This window comes from Oncorhynchus mykiss, chromosome 21 (genome assembly GCF_057628025.1).
Source record: "Oncorhynchus mykiss isolate SJ-2025 chromosome 21, ASM5762802v1, whole genome shotgun sequence".
In the NCBI taxonomy this organism is placed as follows: Eukaryota; Metazoa; Chordata; class Actinopteri; order Salmoniformes; family Salmonidae; genus Oncorhynchus; species Oncorhynchus mykiss.
In genome coordinates, this window is record NC_143042.1 from 4836220 (window position 1) to 4862683 (window position 26464).

General features: G+C 45.7%; 1 protein-coding gene across 2 annotated transcripts in view; it reads right to left on the bottom strand.

Annotated features, from left to right (window-relative positions):
* The window catches only part of LOC110499755 (zinc finger DHHC-type palmitoyltransferase 17), a 57663-nt gene that overhangs the window by 16383 nt on the left and 14816 nt on the right, over positions 1-26464 (bottom strand). For both annotated transcript variants that reach the window (XM_090213555.1, XM_090213554.1), the window contains 9 exons: positions 24386-24508; positions 22823-22900; positions 21422-21566; positions 19674-19738; positions 17543-17705; positions 14634-14759; positions 13489-13631; positions 8027-8129; positions 350-472 (listed from right to left, as the gene is read on the bottom strand). In XM_090213555.1, the coding sequence (XP_090069681.1) occupies positions 350-472; positions 8027-8129; positions 13489-13631; positions 14634-14759; positions 17543-17705; positions 19674-19738; positions 21422-21566; positions 22823-22900; positions 24386-24508 (1069 nt within the window). The remainder of the gene's footprint in view (positions 1-349; positions 473-8026; positions 8130-13488; positions 13632-14633; positions 14760-17542; positions 17706-19673; positions 19739-21421; positions 21567-22822; positions 22901-24385; positions 24509-26464) is intronic.

Sequence of the window (26464 nt, forward strand, 5' to 3'; positions counted from 1 at the left end):
TCAGTTGGAAAAAGGTTAAACTGACCCAAGATCAGTGTCTATGGGCAACCTCACCCAACTCTACTTGCCATTTCATAACAAAATGGTGGTGCATTGGTTAGTAGTATCGGCATGATGGCTAGTGCCAGCGTCATGGGTAGTGAGAGTCATGGGTAGTACCAGCGTCATGGGCGGTACACGCGTCATGGGCGATACACGCGTCATGGGTAGCGCCAGCGTCATGGGTAGTGCCAGCGTCATGGGTAGTGCCCGCGTCATGGGTAGTGCCAGCGTCATGGGTAGTGCCAGCGTCATGGGTAGTGCCAGCGTCATGGGTAGTGCCAGCGCCATGGGTAGTGCCCGCGTTTACCTTTTTCTTCTGCTCCTCTGAGGCTTTGATGATCCCGGGGTCTGATTTCCAGGACTTGCCGAAGTTGTAGAACAGACAGACACTGTTCAGGAGGAAAGGCAGGTGGACGGTGGCAAACGGGAGATGTACAGAGGAGTTAAGGAGGACGGCTGATTGGCTGAAAGGTGACTACAGCTCTTAAAGGGATAGTTCACTCAAATAACACAATGATATTTTGGTTTCACATCCTGTCAGTGGACAAGGTCAGACAGAAAATGCTTTTTATATACTTCCACACTATGAGGTTGAATAATACTGTGAAATTGTGAAAATTATGATAATGCCCTTATAGTGTAAGGGCTGTTTGAAAAGACTGCCTGAAACTTCAGCCTGCTTTGGCGTGATGGCGTTTTGGCTTGCCTGGTAACATCAAAAGGTGCTAACTTGGACAATAGACCAATAAGAAAAAGAGTTCCACAGCTCTTTGCCAATAACAGGTAGTTTTCAGTTTTCCCTACTCAGACTGCTCCCAGACAGTCCTAACAATATTATTGCTTGAGAAATTACTATTTGTTATGACACTATCTATTCTTTTTGACATAAAAAAAAAACAATCACATAAGGTACTTAATTGTTACACAGAAATTATTTGACAAAGTTAAAAACAGCTGCATTGGACCTAGACGGCTGTGCTGGCTCTGACAAGCCATAGTGACATCATCCAGACAGAGGGTGTGTCCCAAATGGCATCCTATTTTCTACGTAATGCACTACATCGGCCAGAGTCCTATGGGCCCTGGTCTAAAATAGTGCACTATAAAGGGAATAGGGTGCCATTAGGGACGCAAAAAGACTCGCCCTCCGCCCACTCCAGCCTATGAGGAAAGCAGCTCCAGTGGAAGCTTGACTCATACTCTCACCCAACCCGAGTCCCGAGTCCCTCAGACACGCGTCATCATTTGCACAGGAAACGCAATGGAGTGAGTCTAACCAAAGGGAGTGGTCAGGCTTAACCCTAAAATGCCAATGTTGATCCATACAATCTCTTGTATCTAGAACCCAAGTTTACTTTTCACAGGGCCTGTAGTCATTTAATCAGGAACTACAAATGAAAAGAATCCCATAAACCTCCTTAGGAATTACAGCTTCAGAATTGTATTTGCATAGAATGTATTCTTGTATTTAGGAAATGCCTACACCCAAGGTCTACTGGCATTCCTCTGTGCATTTTAACCACACATTAACACATCTCCCACAGTGTGGAGTTAGAATGTTGATTCTATACATGAGAGAAACATATCTGATTGACTGACTAAATAAACTTTAGATTATGGAGTTGGCTTGAAGTCATTAATTATTGACTTGAGCCGTTTCAAGTCTGTATGGCCATCTAGTGATTAGGGTGTGTGTGTGTGTGTGTGGGGGGGGAGTTAGTGGGACACAAGGACATCTCTGGGCTGGTAACATAAAGAAGGATTTCCTCAATTACAGTGGGGGTGGAGTGAAGTCACGGCATGACAAACAACTAGATTCCAGGAAGGAAACTCGGAGCCATATGGCCCCCCCCAGAGCCCTACATAGGACATAGGGTGGCATTAGCATCTCGGGGCAACTTCCCCCTACAGTATGGTCTCAGCCATACTCTACAGTGCTTTCAGTCTCTAAAAGCTGAATGAGGTCATAAATCTGTATAATTATCAGCAAAAGAAGTCTGGGCGCTTTAATGACCTCTTCCTCTGTAGGTCTATCTAGCTACTTCATAAGATAAACACTTCAAATTAACTATGTGGGGCTGCATCCCAAATGGAACCCTATTAATCCCCATATAGTGTAGAGGAACATAGTGAATTTCCATATAAAGTAGTGCACTACAAAGGGAACAAGGTGACACTAGGGATTCGTGCATGGAAGTCCTTATCGCCTCACTAAATCAATGGGCCGTGATACTGTCGGCACGGAGCCGGTAATTCTTACAGTGATCGATGGAGATTCTCATATGGACGACGCTTCAATGTTTCCCTTGAGGCCTTGTTGTGTACGCCCTCCCCGTAGCAGCTATTAGTCTTTGGAATGGCTTAGGAGAAGAGGTGTTACACAAGATGGGCCAAACAAAAGGGTCATGCCAAGAATTTATCAAGCATGCTGATTTAAGGAGACTAATGGTGTTGACAGTGTCCATACAGCTCCGGGGTGAAATTTCTCCTAGGTACAGATCTAGGATCAGCAGTCCCTCCCACAATCCTAACCTTAACCATTACTATGGACATTTCAAAACTGACTCGAGATCAGCATCTCGGGGCAACTACCCCCTACACCTCTTTACAGTGTGGTGTAGGGTGGGGTAGTCAGGGTGTCACTGAACGTCATCATTGTCTGGCTGAAGACTGAATGTCCTCCTAAAAGAACACATCACAGGACCAGCTCAGTCACAAACTAATAGACTTATACTATCTCCTCCTCCTCCAGTCTCCTACTAATAACTTCTACTCTCTCCTCCTCCTCTAATCTCCTACTTATAGACTTCTACTCTTTCCTCCTCCAGTCTCATACTAATAACTTCTACTCTTTCCTCCTCCTCCCCCAGTCTCCTACTAATAGACTTCTACTCTCTCCTCCTCCTCCAGTCTCCTACTAATAGACTTCTACTCTCTCCTCCTCCCCCAGTCTCCTACTAATAGACTTCTACTCTCTCCTCCTCCCCCAGTCTCCTACTAAGACTTCTACTCTCTCCTCCTCCCCCAGTCTCCTACTAATAGACTTCTACTCTCTCCTCCTCCCCCAGTCTCCTACTAATAGACTTCTACTCTCTCCTCCTCCTCCAGTCTCCTACTAATAGACTTCTACTCTCTCCTCCTCCTCCAGTCTCCTACTAATACACTTCTACTCTCTCCTCCTCCCCCAGTCTCCTACTAAGACTTCTACTCTCTCCTCCTCCCCCAGTCTCCTACTAATAGACTTCTACTCTCTCCTCCTCCCCCAGTCTCCTACTAAGACTTCTACTCTCTCCTCCTCCCCCAGTCTCCTACTAATAGACTTCTACTCTCTCCTCCTCCTCCAGTCTCCTACTAATAGACTTCTACTCTCTCCTCCTCCCCCAGTCTCCTACTAATAGACTTCTACTCTCTCCTCCTCCTCCAGTCTCCTACTAATACTTCTACTCTCTCCTCCTCCCCCAGTCTCCTACTAAGACTTCTACTCTCTCCTCCTCCCCCAGTCTCCTACTAATAGACTTCTACTCTCTCCTCCTCCCCCAGTCTCCTACTAATAGACTTCTACTCTCTCCTCCTCCTCCAGTCTCCTACTAATACTTCTACTCTCTCCTCCTCCCCCAGTCTCCTACTATTTCAGTAACAATAAAGCTGTGGTGACCCAGTAGTTGTAACTACTTTAAGGAGAAAAGCTTTTCTCCTTTGAGTCCCATGTAGAAGATGTGTGCTGGGGCTGAAAAGACTCTCCTTTGAGTCCCATGTAGAAGATGTGTGCTGGGGCTGAAAAGACTCTCCTTTGAGTCCCATGTAGAAGATGTGTGCTGGGGCTGAAAAGACTCTCCTTTGAGTCCCATGTAGAAGATGTGTACTGGGGCTGAAAAGACTCTCCTTTGAGTCCCATGTAGAAGATGTGTGCTGGGGCTGAAAAGACTCTCCTTTGAGTCCCATGTAGAAGATGTGTGCTGGGGCTGAAAAGACTCTCCTTTGAGTCCCATGTAGAAGATGTGTGCTGGGGCTGAAAAGACAACCGGTTGGGGCTCCACCAACGACACTTGATCTTGTTTTAAAGGATAACCAGTCTGTAGTAGCAGACTGAAAACCAGGAGGAGACAGAGTCAGAGATACCAAGCCCACACCTGGACGTCAATGCAGACACAAAGCCTAGACAAAGGCCAAGCCGCCTCCACTGATTACTATTGCAGAGACGTCGCATGACTGCCTCACAACAACCACAAACCACCACCGCACAACCACCACAAAACTACCGCACAACCACCACAAAACTACCGTACAACCACCACAAAACTACCGCACAACCACCACAAAACTACCGCACAACCACCACAAAACTACCGTACCACCACCACAAAACTACCGTACCACCACCACAAAACTACCGTACAACCACCACAAAACTACCGCACAACCACCACAAAACTACCGTACAACCACCACAAAACTACCGTACAACCACCACAAAACTACCGTACAACCACCACCGCACCACAACCACCACAAAACTACCATACAACCGCCACCGCACCACAACCACCACAAAACTACCATACAACCGCCACCGCACCACAACCACCACAAAACTACCGTACAACCACCACAAAACTACCGTACCACCACCGCACCACAACCAACACAAAACTACCGTACAACCACCACCGCACCACAACCACCACAAAACTACCATACAACCACCACCGCACCACAACCACCATCGCACCACAACCACCATCGCACCACAACCACCACCGCACCACAACCACCACAAAACTACCGTACAACCACCACCGCACCACAACCACCACCGCACCACAACCACCACCGCACCACAACCACCACCTCACCACAACCACCACAAAACTACCGTACAACCACCACCGCACCACAACCACCACAAAACTACCGTACAACCACCACCGCACCACAACCACCACCGCACCACAACCACCATCGCACCACGACCACCATCGCACCACAACCACCATCGCACCACAACCACCACCGCACCACAACCACCACAAAACTACCGTACAACCACCACCGCACCACAACCACCACAAAACTACCGTACAACCACCACCGCACCACAACCACCACAAAACTACCGTACAACCACCACCGCACCACAACCACCACAAAACTACCATACAACCACCACCGCACCACAACCGCACCACAACCAACACAAAACTACCGTACAACCACCACCGCACCACAACCAACACAAAACTACCGTACAACCACCACCGCACCACAACCACCACAAAACTACCATACAACCACCACCGCACCACAACCGCACCACAACCAACACAAAACTACCGTACAACCACCACCGCACCACAACCAACACAAAACTACCGTACAACCACCACCGCACCACAACCACCACAAAACTACCGTACAACCACCACCGCACCACAACAAAACTACCGTACAACCACCACAAAACTACCGTACAACCACCACCGCACCACAACCAACACAAAACTACCGTACAACCACCACCGCACCACAACCACCACAAAACTACCGTACCATCACCGCACCACAACCAACACAAAACTACCGTACAACCACCACCGCACCACAACCACCACCGCACCACAACCACCACAAAACTACCGTACAACCACCACCGCACCACAACCACCACCTCACCACAACCACCACCGCACCACAACCACCACAAAACTACCGTACAACCAACACAAAACTACCGTACAACCACCACCTCACCACAACCACCACCGCACCACAACCAACACAAAACTACCGTACAACCACCACCGCACCACAACCACCACAAAACTACCATACAACCACCACCGCACCACAACCACCACAAAACTACCGTACAACCACCACCGCACCACAACCACCACAAAACTACCATACAACCGCAGCTGTATCAGATTCAACCCAGATCACAACAATCAGACATTGAGACTACATGTGACCAACTGGGTACGGACCTCGGTCTACTGCGCGAGCCAAGACTGTGCTAGCCCGCTGAGCTACAGCCAAGGCATTAACTCAGAGCTAACGCGAGTCTTCAGGTCTCAGGCAAGGTTACCACCTCAGTTACATAACACCACTTCCCAAAGAGGCACAGTTGGACTGGAGTGAGGAGGGACTGCTTGAGTTTGTGAATGCTCTGGGGTGTAGTTTGCCTTAGGTACAGATGAGGTAGGATCAGCTTCCCTCCCCCAATCTTCACCATTAGTTGGGAAAATGCTAAACTGACCCAAGATCAGCGTCTAGCGTCAACTTCACCCTACTCCATTTAGGAATCCAGTCATCCCTTGCTGTAGCCGTCTACTGTTCTGAGCTGCCAGTTCACACTACATGATGAGGTACAGGCTACTGTTAACAGTGACTACGTGGACGTAGATATTCTTTGGATAGAACAGCCTTTCAACAAAGAGATAAGAGGCATTGAAGAGGACATCTCAATGGGCTGATTGGCTGTTGGACAAGAGGTGAGACTGGAAAAACCTGCCTGACTATTAAATCTCAAAGCTGCATCACACAAGAGACCTGTGTATAGGTGTGAATTTCACTTACACTCATAGTGGTGGCTTATGTGAACTCTCCCAGATCAATGTTCCCATGAAAGACAAACAATTGTAACCAGAGGGAAACTGGTAACAAGACAGCCCCTGTTGAAAAAGCAGGAGAGGTTACAAGGGATTGACAGAGAGGTAGACGGGGAGCAGAGCAGCAGATCCAAGGAAACGAGCAACATCATGCAGATGAAATGGACTGAAGAAACACTCCTCTTCCCATCAGCAGTCAAATGAGGCGGATAAGAGACCAACCCTCCTGACTTTAAATGGGGCATTCAGCAGTTTCAGACCCGGTAAGGGAATTTTCCATGACCAAAAAGCGACTGGAGGAGCCATCTTGGAGCTACAGAAACACATTGATCCCACAAGTCGCTTCATCGGGTCTGACTCAGTCAGCTCAACAGTGTTGTGCAGTCAGCTCAACAGTGTTGTGCACATCTTAACACTCAGTATTCATTAAAGACTGTCTCCACACAGAGCTGAAAGCACACCGAGTTCAGTAATACAACCTCTTATCTGGACAGGGGACTATTCATATGGAAAAGAGCGAGCCCAGCTTTATACAGGAGGCTTGAAACCTCAGCACCCCAGAGCACCTAGGACAACCTTTCCCTTACCTCTTCACCGTCCGTGAGAGAATCAGTGCAGTTTGCAGGGGAAGTAAACTATATGGGAATAGATCTAGAGGAGATAGTGTCTTGTCTGAGAAATTAGACTGCAATGTTACTTCACAAGCCTCTGAAAAGGATCCGGGGGGGAGGGGGCATTATATGACTTTTTGATCCAAGTTACCACAGAAATTGTCCGGCCTCTTGTCATAATCAACAAACTCCAAACAACCAGTATGGTTGCATCACAAGTGCCTCTGATGTCAACTGTAACACAAATGCAATGGTGTTTAGCATATAGAAATAATGAGTCTGCCTCCAACTGAAACATTTGCATTGTCTTGTTGGCCAGAAGTTGTACACAACAGTAAAGAGCCCTTAAGGGTGATATGATGCTCTCTGCACTGTAGTCTGAGAGGCAGGCCAATGCTCTTTAGCTGACCTCACACTCCAGTGCACTGTGGGTAATCATGACCAGAGGGGTTCCAGATGGAAGAAGGGAAAGCCCATCTGTCTGTTTGGAATAGGCTGCAGTTTGACTGACACTCTAATCGACCAATAGCCACAGGGGAGATATTCATACACTTTTGCTCTCAGTCAAAACCCATCAATTCCCAGAAGCCACCTCCCTCCCTGATGAAAGAATTGATTGTTAGGAGGTGAATATTGACACACACAGCTGTCTTGCCAGGTGGCGCTGTGAACGAAAGGCCCTTGTACAGCACAGCAGCTCACTGATGTATCATGGTTGGAATGAGAAAAGGCAGAGGAAACCAGGAGACTCTTATTGTAAAGGATATCAATCCAGAACCAGTAGAACCAGGTCACGTACATCCAGAACTTGGTTGCCAGGTAGATTCCCAGGGGCAGGGCGCTGTGCATGGAGTGGTCAAAGAAAGACCTGAGGAGGAGGGAGGGATGGAGGGGCAATCACTGTTAGAACTCAGCAGTAAACAACATCACATCTCACAGTCCACAAAACCCTTAGAGCTGCATTTCAAAGTCAACCAGATAGAGAAATAAACCCAGCCCTAACCTGCTGGGATGTCTCTGGTTTACAGATAAATAAACCCAGCCCTAACCTGCTGGGATGTCTCAGGTTTACAGAGAAATAAACCCAGCCCTAACCTGTTGGGATGTCTCAGGTTTACAGAGAAATAAACCCAGCCCTAACCTGCTGGTATGTCTCAGGTTTACAGAGAAATAAACCCAGCCCTAACCTGCTGGGATGTCTCAGGTTTACAGAGAAATAAACCCAGCCCTAACCTGCTGGGATGTCTCAGGTTTACAGAGAAATAAACCCAGCCCTAACCTGCTGGGATGTCTCAGGTTTACAGAGAAATAAACCCAGCCCTAACCTGCTGGGATGTCTCAGGTTTACAGAGAAATAAACCCAGCCCATCCTGTTGGGATGTCTCAGGTTTACAGAGAAATAAACCCAGCCCTAACCTGCTGGGATGTCTCAGGTTTAGAGAGAAATAAACCCAGCCCTAACCTGCTGGGATGTCTCAGGTTTACAGAGAAATAAACCCAGCCCTAACCTGTTGGTATGTCTCAGGTTTACAGAGAAATAAACCCAGCCCTAACCTGCTTTGATGTCTCAGGTTTACAGAGAAATAAACCCAGCCCTAAACTGCTGGGATTTCTCAGGTTTACAGAGAAATAAACCCAGCCCTAACCTGCTGGGATGTCTCAGGTTTACAGAGAAATAAACCCAGCCCTAACCTGTTGGGATGTCTCAGGTTTACAGAGAAATAAACCCAGCCCTAACCTGCTGGGATGTCTCAGGTTTACAGAGAAATAAACCCAGCCCTAACCTGCTGGGATTTCTCAGGTTTACAGAGAAATAAACCCAGCCCTAACCTGTTGGGATGTCTCAGGTTTACAGAGAAATAAACCCAGCCCTAACCTGCTGGGATGTCTCAGGTTTACAGAGAAATAAACCCAGCCCTAACCTGTTGGTATGTCTCAGGTTTACAGAGAAATAAACCTAGCCCTGACCTACTGGGATGTCTCAGGTTTACAGAGAAATAAACCCAGCCCTAACCTGTTGGGATGTCTCAGGTTTACAGAGAAATAAACCCAGCCCTAACCTGTTGGGATGTCTCAGGTTTACAGAGAAATAAACCCAGCACTAACCTGCTGGGATGTCTCAGGTTTACAGAGAAATAAACCCAGCCCTAACCTGCTGGTATGTCTCAGGTTTACAGAGAAATAAACCCAGCCCTAACCTGCTGGTATGTCTCAGGTTTACAGAGAAATAAACCCAGCCCTAACCTGCTGGGATGTCTCAGGTTTACAGAGAAATAAACCCAGCCCTAACCTGCTGGGATGTCTCAGGTTTACAGAGAAATAAACCCAGCCCTAACCTGCTGGGATGTCTCAGGTTTACAGAGAAATAAACCCAGCCCATCCTGTTGGGATGTCTCAGGTTTACAGAGAAATAAACCCAGCCCATCCTGTTGGGATGTCTCAGGTTTACAGAGAAATAAACCCAGCCCTAACCTGCTGGGATGTCTCAGGTTTAGAGAGAAATAAACCCAGCCCTAACCTGCTGGGATGTCTCAGGTTTACAGAGAAATAAACCCAGCCCTAACCTGTTGGTATGTCTCAGGTTTACAGAGAAATAAACCCAGCCCTAACCTGCTTTGATGTCTCAGGTTTACAGAGAAATAAACCCAGCCCTAACCTGCAGGGATTTCTCAGGTTTACAGAGAAATAAACACAGCCCTAACCTGCTGGGATGTCTCAGGTTTACAGAGAAATAAACCCAGCCCTAACCTGTTGGGATGTCTCAGGTTTACAGAGAAATAAACCCAGCCCTAACCTGCTGGGATGTCTCAGGTTTACAGAGAAATAAACCCAGCCCTAACCGGCTGGGATTTCTCAGGTTTACAGAGAAATAAACCCAGCCCTAACCTGTTGGTATGTCTCAGGTTTACAGAGAAATAAACCCAGCCCTAACCTGTTGGGATGTCTCAGGTTTACAGATAAATAAACCCAGCCCTAACCTGCTGGGATGTCTCAGGTTTACAGAGAAATAAACCCAGCCCTAACCTGTTGGTATGTCTCAGGTTTACAGAGAAATAAACCTAGCCCTGACCTACTGGGATGTCTCAGGTTTACAGAGAAATAAACCCAGCCCTAACCTGTTGGGATGTCTCAGGTTTACAGAGAAATAAACCCAGCCCTAACCTGTTGGGATGTCTCAGGTTTACAGAGAAATAAACCCAGCCCTAACCTGCTGGGAAGTCTCAGGTTTACAGATAAATAAACCCAGCCCTAACCTGTTGGGATGTCTCAGGTTTACAGAGAAATAAACCCAGCCCTAACCTGTTGGGATGTCTCAAGTTTACAGAGAAATAAACCCAGCCCTAACCTGCTGGGATGTCTCAGGTTTAGAGATAAATAAACCCAGCATTAACCTGTTGGGATGTCTCAGGTTTACAGAGAAATAAACCCAGCCCTAACCTGTTGGGATGTCTCAGGTTTACAGAGAAATAAACCCATCCCTAACCTGCTGGGATGTCTCAGGTTTACAGAGAAATAAACCCAGCCCTAACCTGTTGGGATGTCTCAGGTTTACAGAGAAATAAACCCAGCCCTAACCTGCAGGGATGTCTCAGGTTTAGAGAGAAATAAACCCATCCCTAACCTGCTGGGATGTCTCAGGTTTACAGAGAAATAAACCCAGCCCTAACCTGTTGGGATGTCTCAGGTTTACAGAGAAATAAACCCAGCCCTAACCTGTTGGGATGTCTCAGGTTTACAGAGAAATAAACCCAGCCCTAACCTGTTGGGATGTCTCAAGTTTACAGAGAAATAAACCCAGCCCTAACCTGCTGGGATGTCTCAGGTTTAGAGATAAATAAACCCAGCATTAACCTGTTGGGATGTCTCAGGTTTACAGAGAAATAAACCCAGCCCTAACCTGTTGGGATGTCTCAGGTTTAGAGAGAAATAAACCCATCCCTAACCTGCTGGGATGTCTCAGGTTTACAGAGAAATAAACCCAGCCCTAACCTGTTGGGATGTCTCAGGTTTACAGAGAAATAAACCCAGCCCTAACCTGCAGGGATGTCTCAGGTTTAGAGAGAAATAAACCCATCCCTAACCTGCTGGGATGTCTCAGGTTTACAGAGAAATAAACCCAGCCCTAACCTGTTGGGATGTCTCAGGTTTACAGAGAAATAAATCCAGCCCTAACCTGTTGGGATGTCTCAGGTTTAGAGAGAAATAAACCCAGCCATAACCTGTTGGGATGTCTCAGGTTTACAGAGAAATAAACCCAGCCCTAACCTGTTGGGATGTCTCAGGTTTACAGAGAAATAAACCCAGCCCTAACCTGTTGGGATGTCTCAGGTTTACAGAGAAATAAACCCAGCCCTAACCTGCTGGGATGTCTCAGGTTTACAGAGAAATAAACCCAGCCCTAACCTGCTGGGATGTCTCAGGTTTACAGAGAAATAAACCCAGCCCTAACCTGTTGGGATGTCTCAGGTTTACAGAGAAATAAACCCAGCCCTAACCTGTTGGGATGTCTCAGGTTTACAGAGAAATAAACCCAGCCCTAACCTGTTGGGATGTCTCAGGTTTACAGATAAATAAACCCAGCCCTAACCTGCTGGGATGTCTCAGGTTTACAGAGAAATAAACCCAGCCCTAACCTGTTGGTATGTCTCAGGTTTACAGAGAAATAAACCTAGCCCTGACCTACTGGGATGTCTCAGGTTTACAGAGAAATAAACCCAGCCCTAACCTGTTGGGATGTCTCAGGTTTACAGAGAAATAAACCCAGCCCTAACCTGTTGGGATGTCTCAGGTTTACAGAGAAATAAACCCAGCCCTAACCTGCTGGGAAGTCTCAGGTTTACAGATAAATAAACCCAGCCCTAACCTGTTGGGATGTCTCAGGTTTACAGAGAAATAAACCCAGCCCTAACCTGCTGGGATGTCTCAGGTTTAGAGAGAAATAAACCCATCCCTAACCTGCTGGGATGTCTCAGGTTTACAGAGAAATAAACTCAGCCCTAACCTGTTGGGATGTCTCAGGTTTACAGAGAAATAAACCCAGCCCTAACCTGTTGGGATGTCTCAGGTTTACAGAGAAATAAACCCAGCCCTAACCTGCTGGGATGTCTCAGGTTTACAGAGAAATAAACCCAGCCCTAACCTGCTGGGATGTCTCAGGTTTACAGAGAAATAAACCCAGCCCTAACCTGTTGGGATGTCTCAGGTTTACAGAGAAATAAACCCAGCCCTAACATGCTGGGATGTCTCAGGTTTACAGAGAAATAAACCCAGCCCTAACCTGCTGGGATTTCTCAGGTTTACAGAGAAATAAACCCAGCCCTAACCTGCTGGGATGTCTCAGGTTTACAGAGAAATAAACCCAGCCCTAACCTGCTGGGATGTCTCAGGTTTACAGAGAAATAAACCCAGCCCTAACCTGCTGGGATGTTTAAGGTTTAGAGAGAAATAAATCCAGCCCTAACCTGTTGGGATGTCTCAGGTTTACAGATAAATAAACCCAGCCCTAACCTGCTGGGATGTCTCAGGTTTAGAGATAAATAAACCCAGCCCTAACCTGTTGGGATGTCTCAGGTTTACAGAGAAATACATCCAGCCCTAACCTGTTGGGATGTCTCAGGTTTAGAGAGAAATAAACCCAGCCATAACCTGTTGGGATGTCTCAGGTTTACAGAGAAATAAACCCAGCCGTAACCTGTTGGGATGTCTCAGGTTTACAGAGAAATAAACCCAGCCCTAACCTGTTGGGATGTCTCAGGTTTACAGAGAAATAAACCCAGCCCTAACCTGCTGGGATGTCTCAGGTTTACAGAGAAATAAACCCAGCCCTAACCTGCTGGGATGTCTCAGGTTTACAGAGAAATAAACCCAGCCCTAACCTGTTGGGATGTCTCAGGTTTACAGAGAAATAAACCCAGCCCTAACCTGTTGGGATGTCTCAGGTTTACAGAGAAATAAACCCAGCCCTAACCTGTTGGGATGTCTCAGGTTTACAGAGAAATAAACCCAGCCCTAACCTGCTGGGATGTCTCAGGTTTAGAGAGAAATAAACCCAGCCCTAACCTGTTGGGATGTCTCAGGTTTACAGAGAAATAAACCCAGCCCTAACCTGCTGGGATGTCTCAGGTTTACAGAGAAATAAACCCAGCCCTAACCTGTTGGTATGTCTCAGGTTTACAGAGAAATAAACCCAGCCCAAACCTGCTGAAATGCGTGTGTGTGTGACGTACTTGGAGAGGAACTGCACAGTGACCCACACGCCACAGTACATGAGGCCCTTGAGGAGCCAGGAGTCGATGTTCAGGTCAGCGATGAAGCCCACCAGCCAGATCACCAGGAAGGGGGTCCCCAACATGATCTTCTGTCTGAACTCCTGGGAGAGGACCAGAGATAGACGGAGGGAAGGATGAGAGGAAGAGGAGGAGAGGTCAAACAGGAAGGCAGCGATGCACTGCAGACTGTGTAACCATATTACATAAACAATAGTGTCAAATCAAATCACATTTAATTTGACACGTGCCGAGTACAACAGGTGATACAACAGGTGACTAGAGTCAGAGTGGCTGGGTGACTAGTGTCAGAGCGTGGCTGGGTGACTAGTGTCAGAGCGTGGCTGGGAGACTAGTGTCAGAGCGTGGCTGGGTGACTAGTGACAGTAGCTAATGGGGCCTCCCTATGGAGTGCCATCTAAAGATGTACCTTGACAACCTACACCATCCAGTGCGACAGCGTATGAATTTGAAAGACAACAGAAATGCAAAGTCAAGAAGCAAAACTTTGAAAAACACAAGATACAAGCATAACTAATTGGTGCTTTGTGCTGTCCCAACGAGCAGGGGTGGTTAGATCACTTGACTTGGAGAGACTGATTAGGGCTCTGGGGTGAAGTACAGATCTAGGATCAGCTTCCATTCCCCCAAACCCAACCTTAACTATTAGTGGAGAAAATGCTGATCTGACCCAAGATCACCATCTAGGGGCAAATTCTCCTTCCGCCATGATTAGGGTCTTGACACAATCCTCATGTCTGTCCGTACAGAAAAACTGCTCGATTCCTCAGACTCCAAGAAATCACTACCTTGGATGGGCAATTACTTCAAGACAGAGGCCAGGGAAGGTCTGAATAGAGTGTTAGCTTTGGTCTGTCTGTCTCACGTCAACAACAGGGCAGAAACTAGGCCTGAAGGTGCTCTTTTTAGGGTCTGGGATTGCTGGCTGGAAAGACAGGTGGCGGAAGGCTTTTTAGAGACAGAGGGACAATGGTGGTGTTACACATAGCCTTGCATGCTTACACAAATAAGTGTATGTGTGTCTGAGTGAGTGTGTGAGCCTGCATGCTTGTGTATGTCCACTCAGTCTCCTCCCTGGTCTCTACCTTGTCCATCTTCAGCTTCTTCAGGTAGCCAGGACTGTCGTAACCCTTGGCCTGCCGAGCCTCCTGTAAATGGTTGACCATCCAGACGTTTTTCCTCTGCTTGGCCAGGTCCAGCGGCGTCTCACCCTGGAGGAATACAGAGGAATACAGCCAGAGGATCACCACGGTAACAAACCAGCTAATCACCACGGTAACAATCCAACACAGAGAGCGCCTAATTCAGACAGCTAGATAGTACCAGATCATAGGACAGCTGAGGACACAGGAACAACGGATGGACACTAAACAGTAGGATAGGAGAAAGACCACAGGATGGACACTAAACAGTAGAATAGGAGAAAGTATGGACACTAAACAGTAGGATAGGAGAAAGGATGGACACAAAACAGTAGGATAGGAGAAAGGATGGACACAAAACAGTAGGATAGGAGAAAGGATGGACACTAAACAGTAGGATAGGAGAAATACCATAGGATGGACACTAAACAGTAGGATAGGAGAAAGACCATAGGATGGACACTAAACACTGGTGGTGTTCTGGGTATTCTAATTGGCCACACTGGATAATAATGCTCCACCTTTCAAGTTATGTCAGGACAGCTATTAAAAGGCTAACCAGATACAGGACAGCTATTAAAAGGCTAACCAGATACAGAACAGCTATTAAAAGGCTAACCAGATACAGGACAACTATAAAAGGCTAACCAGATACAGGACAGCTATTAAAAGGCTAACCAGATACAGAACAGCTATTAAAAGGCTAACCAGATACAGGACAGCTATTAAAAGGTAACCAGATACAGGACAGCTATAAAAGGTAACCAGATACAGGACAGCTATTAAAAGACTAACCAGATACAGGACAGCTATTAAAAGGCTAACCAGATACAGGACAGCTATAAAAGGCTAACCAGATACAGGACAGCTATTAAAAGGCTAACCAGATACAGGACAGCTATAAAAGGTAACCAGATACAGGACAGCTATAAAAGGTAACCAGATACAGGACAGCTATAAAAGGTAACCAGATACAGGACAGCTATAAAAGGTAACCAGATACAGGACAGCTATTAAAAGGCTAACCAGATACAGGACAGCTATTAAAAGGCTAACCAGATACAGGACAGCTATAAAAGGTAACCAGATACAGGACAGCTATTAAAAGGCTAACCAGATACAGGACAGCTATAAAAGGTAACCAGATACAGGACAGCTATAAAAGGTAACCAGATACAGGACAGCTATAAAAGGTAACCAGATACAGGACAGCTATAAAAGGTAACCAGATACAGGACAGCTATTAAAAGGCTAACCAGATACAGGACAGCTATAAAAGGCTAACCAGATACAGAACAGCTATTAAAAGGCTAACCAGATACAGGACAGCTATAAAAGGTAACCAGATACAGGACAGCTATTAAAAGACTAACCAGATACAGAACAGCTATTAAAAGGCTAACCAGATACAGGACAGCTATTAAAAGGTAACCAGATACAGGACAGCTATAAAAGGTAACCAGATACAGGACAGCTATTAAAAGACTAACCAGATACAGAACAGCTATTAAAAGGCTAACCAGATACAGGACAGCTATTAAAAGGCTAACCAGATACAGGACAGCTATTAAAAGGCTAACCAGATACAGAACAGCTATAAAAGGCTAACCAGATACAGAACAGCTATTAAAAGGCTAACCAGATACAGGACAGCTATAAAAGGTAACCAGATACAGGACAGCTATTAAAAGACTAACCAGATACAGAACAGCTATTAAAAGGCTAACCAGATACAGGACAGCTATTAAAAGGTAACCAGATACAGGACAGCTATAAAAGGTAACCAGATACAGAACAGCTATAAAAGGTTAACCAGATACAGAACAGCTATTAAAAGGCTAACCAGATACAGGACAGCTATAAAAGGTAACCAGATACAGGACAGCTATTAAAAGACTAACCAGATACAGAACAGCTATTAAAAGACTAACCAGATACAGAACAGCTATTAAAAGGCTAACCAGATACAGGACAGCTATTAAAAGGTAACCAGATACAGGACAGCTATAAAAGGTAACCAGATACAGGACAGCTATAAAAGGTAACCAGATACAGAACAGCTATAAAAGGCTAACCAGATACAGAACAGCTATTAAAAGGCTAACCAGATACAGGACAGCTATAAAAGGCTAACCAGATACAGAACAGCTATAAAAGGCTAACCAGATACAGAACAGCTATTAAAAGGCTAACCAGATACAGGACAGCTATTAAAAGGCTAACCAGATACAGGACAGCTATTAAAAGGCTAACCAGATACAGGACAGCTATAAAAGGTAACCAGATACAGGACAGCTATAAAAGGTAACCAGATACAGGACAGCTATAAAAGGTAACCAGATACAGGACAGCTATAAAAGGCTAACTAGATACAGGACAGCTATTAAAAGGCTAACCAGATACAGAACAACTATAAAAGGCTAACCAGATACAGGACAACTATAAAAGGCTAACCAGATACAGGACAGCTATAAAAGGTAACCAGATACAGGACAGCTATAAAAGGCTAACCAGATACAGAACAGCTATAAAAGGCTAACCAGATACAGGACAGCTATTAAAAGGCTAACCAGATACAGGACAGCTATAAAAGGTAACCAGATACAGGACAGCTATTAAAAGGCTAACCAGATACAGGACAGCTATTAAAAGGCTAACCAGATACAAGCATGTGATGATACAGGTCAGAGGTTAGTAGGAGACATTTGGGCCTTCAATAACATACCCTGGCTCTGGAGTGACATTTCCCAGTAGGTACAGATCTAGGATCAGCTCTCCTCCCTCAATCCTAAACTTAACAATTAGGGGGGAGATACAAAGCTGTCCCAAGATCAGCTGCACAGCCGCCTCACCTTGATGTTCTGTGCGTCCACATTGGAGTTGGAGTCCAGCAGCAGGGTGATGACTGTAGTGTTGCCGGCCAGCACGGCCCAGTGCAGAGCCGTGTTTTTGTGGTACTTGTCACCCAGGTTGACCGACACGTTGAAGGTCAGCAGTAGCCGGGTGGGGTCCACGCTGTTAGGACGGGACAAAGTTCAAAGTTCAAGTGCAAAGCCTTTATGGTCTATTTATGAGAGTGGCCTTTATGGTCTATTTATGAATTACCGACACAGGTGAAGTTTAGTGGCTATTTAAATATTAGCCCACTACACATTCTTCTTTGTGCTTTTAGTATCAGTCTCTTATCTGTCTATTATCCATGTCTAAATGTTGGGTATCTAGATGGGCATTCCATTTCTAAACGTTGCGTATCTAGGTGGGCATTCCATTTCTAAATGTTGAGTATCTAGATGGGCATTCCATGTCTAAATGTTGGGTATCTAGATGGGCATTCCATTTCTAAACGTTGCGTATCTAGGTGGGCATTCCATTTCTAAATGTTGAGTATCTAGATGGGCATTCCATTTCTAAATGTTGGGTATCTAGATGGGCATTCCATTTCTAAATGTTGGGTATCTAGATGGGCATTCCATTTCTAAATGTTGGGTATCTAGGTGGGCATTCCATGTCTAAATGTTGCGTATCTAGATGGGCATTCCATTTCTAAATGTTGCGTATCTAGATGGGCATTCCATTTCTAAATGTTGGGTATCTAGATGGGCATTCCATTTCTAAATGTTGGGTATCTAGGTGGGCATTCCATTTCTAAATGTTGGGTATCTAGGTGGGCATTCCATTTCTAAATGTTGCGTATCTAGGTGGGCATTCCATTTCTAAATGTTGCGTATCTATGTGGGCATTCCATTTCTAAATGTTGCGTATCTAGGTGGGCATTCCATTTCTAAATGTTATATATCTCGGTGGGCATTCCATTTCTAAATGTTGCGTATCTAGTTGGGCATTCCATTTCTAAACGTTGCATATCTAGGTGGGCATTCCATTTCTAAACGTTGCATATCTAGGTGGGCATTCCATTTCTAAATGTTGCGTATCTATATGGGCATTCCATTTCTAAATATTGCATATCTAGTTGGGCATTCCATTTCTAAATGTTGCGTATCTAGTTGGGCATTCCATTTCTAAATGTTGCGTATCTAGTTGGGCATTCCATTTCTAAATGTTGCGTATCTAGTTGGGCATTCCATTTCTAAATGTTGCGTATCTAGTTGGGCATTCCATTTCTAAATGTTGCGTATCTAGTTGGGCATTCCATTTCTAAATGTTGCGTATCTAGGTGGGCATTCCATTTCTAAATGTTGCGTATCTAGGTGGGCATTCCATTTCTAAATGTTGCGTATCTAGGTGGGCATTCCATTTCTAAATGTTGCGTATCTAGGTGGGCATTCCATTTCTAAACGTTGCGTATCTAGGTGGGCATTCCATTTCTAAACGTTGCGTATCTAGGTGGGCATTCCATTTCTAAACGTTGCGTATCTAGGTGGGCATTCCATTTCTAAACGTTGCGTATCTAGGTGGGCATTCCATTTCTAAACGTTGCGTATCTAGGTGGGCATTCCATTTCTAAACGTTGCGTATCTAGGTGGGCATTCCATTTCTAAACGTTGCGTATCTAGGTGGGCATTCCATTTCTAAACGTTGCGTATCTAGGTGGGCATTCCATTTCTAAACGTTGCGTATCTAGGTGGACATTCCATTTCTAAACGCTGCGTATCTATGTGGGCATTCCATTTCTAAACGCTGCGTATCTATGTGGGCATTCCATTTCTAAACGCTGCGTATCTATGTGGGCATTCCATTTCTAAACGTTGCGTATCTAGATGGGCATTCCATCTCTAAACGTTGCGTATCTAGATGGGCATTCCATCTCTAAACGTTGCGTATCTAGATGGGCATTCCATTTCGAAATGTTGCGTATCTAGATGGGCATTCCATTTCTAAATGGGCATGGATTTTCGTTTGTGTGACCGCTTTGTGAGTTTAAATTAACTTGGTTTATTATGGCTAGATGGGGAAAGGCTAGGATGAAGTAGGATATGGGTCAACGCATGACACACACACACACACACACACACACACACACACCTGTGTGTCCTGTAAGCTGCCCACATCAAGGGAGTCATTCCATTCTGATCCATCATGTCCACATCCTATAGGAGGAGAGGGAGAAAGAGCACATGGTCACAAACCCCCAATAAACACAGAGAAGACCGACACTGTGCTTCTTTGAAGATGTTTGAACTTCTTTGAAGATGCTACTGAACAGTTCCAGGAAAAACCTGGCAGGGCTGACAATGTGGAATGCAGGTTTTGAAAACTAAGGAAACAACGTCCCCTGGTGGTGGGAAACTAATGAAACAACGCCCCCTGGTGGTGGGAAACTAATGAAACGCCCCCTGGTGGTGGGAAACTAATGAAACAACGCCTCCAGGTGGTGGGAAACTAATGAAACAACGCCTCATGGTGGTGGGAAACTAATGAAACAACGCCTCATGGTGGTGGGAAACTAATGAAACAACGCCCCCTGGTGGTGGGAAACTAATGAAACAACGTCTCCTGGTGGTGGGAAACTAATGAAACAACGCCTCCTGGTGGTGGGAAACTAATGAAACAACGCCTCATGGTGGTGGGAAACTAATGAAACAACGCCCCCAGGTGGTGGGAAACTAATGAAACAACGCCCCCAGGTGGTGGGAAACTAATGAAACAACGCCCCCTGGTGGTGGGAAACTAATGAAACAACGCCTCCAGGTGGTGGGAAACTAATGAAACAACGCCTCATGGTGGTGGGAAACTAATGAAACAACGCCTCATGGTGGTGGGAAACTAATGAAACAACGCCTCATGGTGGTGGGAAACTAATGAAACAACGCCTCATGGTGGTGGGAAACTAATGAAACAACGCCCCCAGGTGGTGGGAAACTAATGAAACAACGCCTCCTGGTGGTGGGAAACTAATGAAACAACGCCTCATGGTGGTGGGAAACTAATGAAACAACGCCTCATGGTGGTGGGAAACTAATGAAACAACGCCCCCAGGTGGTGGGAAACTAATGAAACAACGCCCCCTGGTGGTGGGAAACTAATGAAACAACGCCTCCTGGTGGTGGGAAACTAATGAAACAACGCCTCCAGGTGGTGGGAAACTAATGAAACAACGCCCCCTGGTGGTGGGAAACTAATGAAACAACGCCCCCTGGTGGTGGGAAACTAATGAAACAACGCCTCCTGGTGGTGGGAAACTAATGAAACAACGCCCCCAGGTGGTGGGAAACTAATGAAACAACGCCCCCTGGTGGTGGGAAACTAATGAAACAACGCCCCCTGGTGGTGGGAAACTAATGAAACAACGCCCCCTGGTGGTGGGAAACTAATGAAACAACGCCTCCTGGTGGTGGGAAACTAATGAAACAACGCCCCCAGGTGGTGGGAAACTAATGAAACAACACCCCTGGTGGTGGGAAACTAAGGAAACAACTCCCCCTGGTGGTGGGAAACTAATGAAACAACGCCCCTGGTGGCCGACAACAACATCTCCTGAGATTTGAATAAGTGAGAAAAGCTTTAAAATAAAAAACTTTCCGTTCTGCTGCGATCAGAATAAATATAACACAGGGGTGACGTCACAGTAAATCTAATGAACGCACGCTGCATGACCCCTAACCCCTTGTGGAGATCTGAGAGGATTTCAGAGATTTAAGAATTATGGTAATATCTCCACAATGCCCTCTAAAAGGCTAAGCAGGATTTTTACAATATTGCTTCCACCTATCAGCCTCTCAGATCTACACAGGAAGTAGGGGTTAGGGGCTCATTTGCAAATTGGGACATACCTGTCCCTTGGCGATGAGGTAGGCCACGATGGAGGTGTGTCCGAACTGGGCAGCCAGGTGGACACAGCTGCAGCCCTCTCCGTCGATGAGCGAGGGGTCGGACCCATACTTCAGCAGCTGTACCACCATGGAGAGGTGGCCCTGTCTGTGGACACACACAACATCATTGTCGATGAGCACAAGAACTAACTGGTATTACGTGATATTAGCATTTAGACATGTTTCTGGGGTTTGTTTTGTTTAAAGGATCAATCTGTAACTTTCATCTGCAGCACAGAATAAACTAGCCAACCCCCCCCTTAATAACACCCCATTATTAACAGCAGGAATGGACATGACAGATTGCACCAATAATAACTACATGTAAAGTCTCTGGGGGTTTTGTAGGTAGGAAATGGTTTGAATCGCCAAGCTGACTAGGTGAAGTCTGTCCATGTGCCCTTGAGCAAGGCACTGAACCCTAAATGCTCCTGTAAGTCGCTCTGGATAAGAGTGTCTGTTAAATGAATCAAATATAATATAAATGAAACATAGACACCACATCCAATTGAGAGATGCTTAATAAGAAGATTGATGCACTAGATACTTAACCAAACACAATCCTCAACAACATTGTAATTAGGTCCTTATATGCACAATACTACACATAAATCTCATATAGAAAGTGTCAGTGACCCGACAGATGGGCTCCACTCCTATCTACTGTGAAAGGTCACTAGCAGGGAGGGGGGCTGCCGACAAAGCCGTGAGGCCTGGCTAGGTATCAGGCCCCCGGCTAGGGATGGCTGCCCCCTGCTGATCATATGAATAATGCAGTAGAAAGCTCGCTGACAGGGGTGAGGACAGGCAGTACTGGGACTTCATACAACCCTGAAGGTCTTGTGTGACTCGGGGGGAAAGGACTTCAGCAGAAACACGGCCTATGACACCCACACAGGGGAAAGGACTTCAGCAGAAACACGCCCTATGACACCCACACAGGGGAAAGGACTTCAGCAGAAACACGCCCTATGACACCCACACAGGGGAAAGGACTTCAGCAGAAACACGCCCTATGACACCCACACAGGGGAAAGGACTTCAGCAGAAACACGCCCTATGACGCCCACACAGGGGAAAGGACTTCAGCAGAAACACACCCTATGACACCCACACAGGGGAAAGGACTTCAGCAGAAACATGCCCTATGACACCCACACAGGGGACAGGAGAGAGTCCACTGGAAACAGCACCTCTAGTTCGTACAGTATATAACCTTTCACCTCTCTCTCTAGATGGTCATATCTACAGATCAGCATTTCCAACAGGACCTAATGTTTTGGGACTGCTGGACAAGCTTGGTCCTGGAAAACAGACTGAACCAGAGTCTGTTAATGCCTCATCTATTGTTGTCACTCTTACCTTGTGGCCCAATGCAGTGGTGTGGAGTTGAGGTCACCTCCCAACTGGTCCACCATCGCCCCCTTTGATATGTAGTACCTACACACAGCGGCAGAGTCACAAATACATTTAGCACTCACTCACTCAACTACAGGTGGTGAAAAGATTAGATTGTTGATGCAGTGAGATAAAACAGATGAACCAATTCAGTTTTAATGCCTCAGGATCTCCAGCAATATGGCGTTTTAAGAGGGCGTCTGCCTTCCAATGGAACGGATGGCTCAGACCTTAGCAGACATCCAGAAACATGTTCTCTCCTTCCTGCTATGTTGTATTAGAATGGTTTGGGATTCTATTCTTATACAGAGAGACCATGGTTCTGGCAGTGTTTCTGCAGCAGGACACCCCTCTGCAGCAGGACACCCCTCTGCAGCAGGACACCCCTCTGCAGCAGGACACCCCTCTGCAGCAGGACACCCCTCTGCAGCAGGACACCCCTCTGCAGCAGGACACCCCTCTGCACCACAATGTTAAACACAGCACAGTAGGATGGCTGCATTCACTCACACCTGGGTCCTCTTCACTAGGGACCAAACAGAAGCTAACAGGGAGGGACTAACTGAACTAGTCCAATAAGAAACTAATTTTCTGATGCAAAATGTTTACACTAATGTATAGGCCCAATGCCAGCCTTTGTCCTGTATGAGTCTCCATCACACCGACAGCGTCATGGTGCAAAACGGTCCACAGGATCACAACAAAAGTTCAACATTCACCTTCTGCTACCATTTCTATCACGCCGTCTCTACACATACAATGTGATGCATACCTTTATAAATCCAACGTATGACCCACACAGAACACACTGCAACATTAGGGTTCTATGTCTGTGTGAGTTTAGGGTTCCGGGACTATGTCCTGTGTGAGTTTAGGGTTCCGGGACTATGTCCTGTGTGAGTTTAGGGTTCCGGGACTATGTCCTGTGTGAGTTTAGGGTTCCAGGACTATGTCCTGTGTGAGTTTAGGGTTCCGGGACTATGTCCTGTGTGAGTTTAGGGTTCCGGGACTATGTCCTGTGTGAGTTTAGGGTTCCAGGACTATGTCCTGTGTGAGTTTAGGGTTCCAGGACTATGTCCTGTGTGAGTTTAGGGTTCCAGGACTATGTCCTGTGTGAGTTTAGGGTTCCAGGACTATGTCCTGTGTGAGTTTAGGGTTCCAGGACTATGTCCTGTGTGAGTTTAGGGTTCCAGGACTATGTCCTGTGTGAGTTTAGGGTTACAGGACTATGTCCTGTGTGAGTTTAGGGTTACAGGACTATGTCCTGTGTGAGTATGTGTGTTTAGGGTTCTAGGACAGTATGCTTGCATGAGTTCCAGTCTGACTGGGAAATCCTTCTGATAAGAAACATTCCACAGGAGGGTGTTGGGAGTAGCATTTAACGTGTACATGTAGGTTTACTGCAACTCACATGCAAGACAGCTGAATAGTGAGAGGAGGTCAAGGGCATTGGGTTATTCAGTGTGAGGCCTGTGTGTGTATGTGACTGAGGTGTGTGAGTGTGAGGTCTGTGTGGGTCTCACTCACTTGACCAAGTCTATTCTATTGTTGATGGCGGCCCAGTGCAGGAGTGTGACGTTCTCTTTGTCCGGCTGCTGAACGTCATAGCCTGCCTCCACCAGCTCTCTGCAGCGCTCAAAGATCCCATACCTGGAGAATGTAGGTAGACAAGGTTAGCATAGGGTCAACACACACACGCTTCACCCACAACAGTATCCCTTGTCACAACGGCCTTGTCTGTCCTTAACAGAGCACATACCAGGAGGATGAAGCATCTTGATTTAGGTTCTTCTTCTTCAATAAAAGAAAACACAAGACCTTGTTTGTTTGTCAGTCAGACTACTCTACTCCAGAGGGACACCTGGACCTACGTCTGCACTATATTCACATTCATGACAACATATTTATACAGTGCCTTCAGAAAGTATTCATATTCCTTGACTTGTGTTAGACTGAATTCAAAATGGATTAAATAGATTTCTCACACATTTACACAGTGAAAACATGTTTTTATAAATGCATGCACATTTATTTGATATGAAATTAAGAAATATCTAATTTACATACGTATTCACACCCCTGAGGCAATACATGTTTCAAACACATTTGACAGCAATTACAGCTGTGAGTCTTTCTGGGTAAGTCTCTAAGAGCTTTCCACACCAACATTTTGCAACTTTTAAACACTATTCTTTAAAAAAAAAGTGTTGGTTGTTGATCATTGCTAGACAACCATTTTCAGGTCTTGCCATCGATTTTCAAGTAAATTTATGTCAAAAGTGTAACTCAGCCAATCAGGAACATCCATGGTCTTCTTGGTAAGCAACTCCAGTGTAGATTTGGCCTTGTGTTCTAGGTTATTGTCCTGCTGAAAGGTGAATTAATCTCTCAGTATCTGGTGTGAAAGCAGACCAGGTTTTCCTATAGGATTTTTCCTGTGCTTAGCTCCATTACGTTAATTTTTTTTTATCCTGAAAAACTCCCCAGTCCTTAACAATTACAAGCATACCCATAACATGATGCAGCCACCACAATGCTTGAAAATGTGGACAGTTGTACTTAGTAATGTGTTGTTTTGGATTTGCCCCAAACACAAAACTTTATATTTCAGGCCAGAAAGTTAATTCCTTTGTCATTTTTGTTGTTGTTGCAGTATTACTTTAGTGCCTCGTTGCAAAACAGGATGCATGCTTTGGAATATTTTTATTCTGTACAGGCTTCCTTTTTACTCTGTCAATTAGGTTATTAATTGTAGAGTAACTACAATGTTGTTGATCCATCCTCAGTTCATTGATCACAGCCATTAAACTCTTAACTGTTATAAAGTCACCATTGGCCTCACATGCTGACGACACCACTCACGTGTGCGAGCGTTGCAAAATACATGTAAATCAAATGTATTTATATAGCCCTTCTTACATCAGCTGATATCTCAAAGTGCTGTACAGAAACCCAGCCTAAAACCCCAAACAGCAAGCAATACAGGTGTAGAAGCACGGTGGCTAAGAAAAACTCCCTAGAAAGGCCAAAACCTAGGAAGAAACCTAGACAGGAACCAGGCTGAGGGGTGGCCAGTCCTCTTCTGGCTGTGCCAGGTGGAGATTATAACAGAACATGGCCAAGATGTTCAAATGTTCATAAATGACCAGCATGGTCAAATAATAATCACAGTTGTTGTCGAGGGTGAAACAGGTCAGCACCTCAGGACATAAACCCACACTGCTCGTAAGTGCCAATGAGCGTTGTAAGAGAATTCTGCCCTGTTATACAAGTGACCACAGGAAACTTCTTTGGAGTATACACTTAGTCATTTGGAGTATACACTTAGTCATTTGGAGTATACACTTAGTCATTTGGAGTATACACTTAGTCATTTGGAGTATACACTTAGTCATTTGGAGTATACACTTAGTCATTTGGAGTATACACTTAGTCATTTGGAGTATACACTTAGTCAATTGGAGTATACACTTAGTCATTTGGAGTATACACTTAGTCATTTGGAGTATACACTTAGTCATTTGGAAGTAACACACTCAGTACAAAAGATGGTGTTTTCCCTTTTTATCCCCTACTGAGGTTCACCCCGCCCAGGGTGATGTCCCT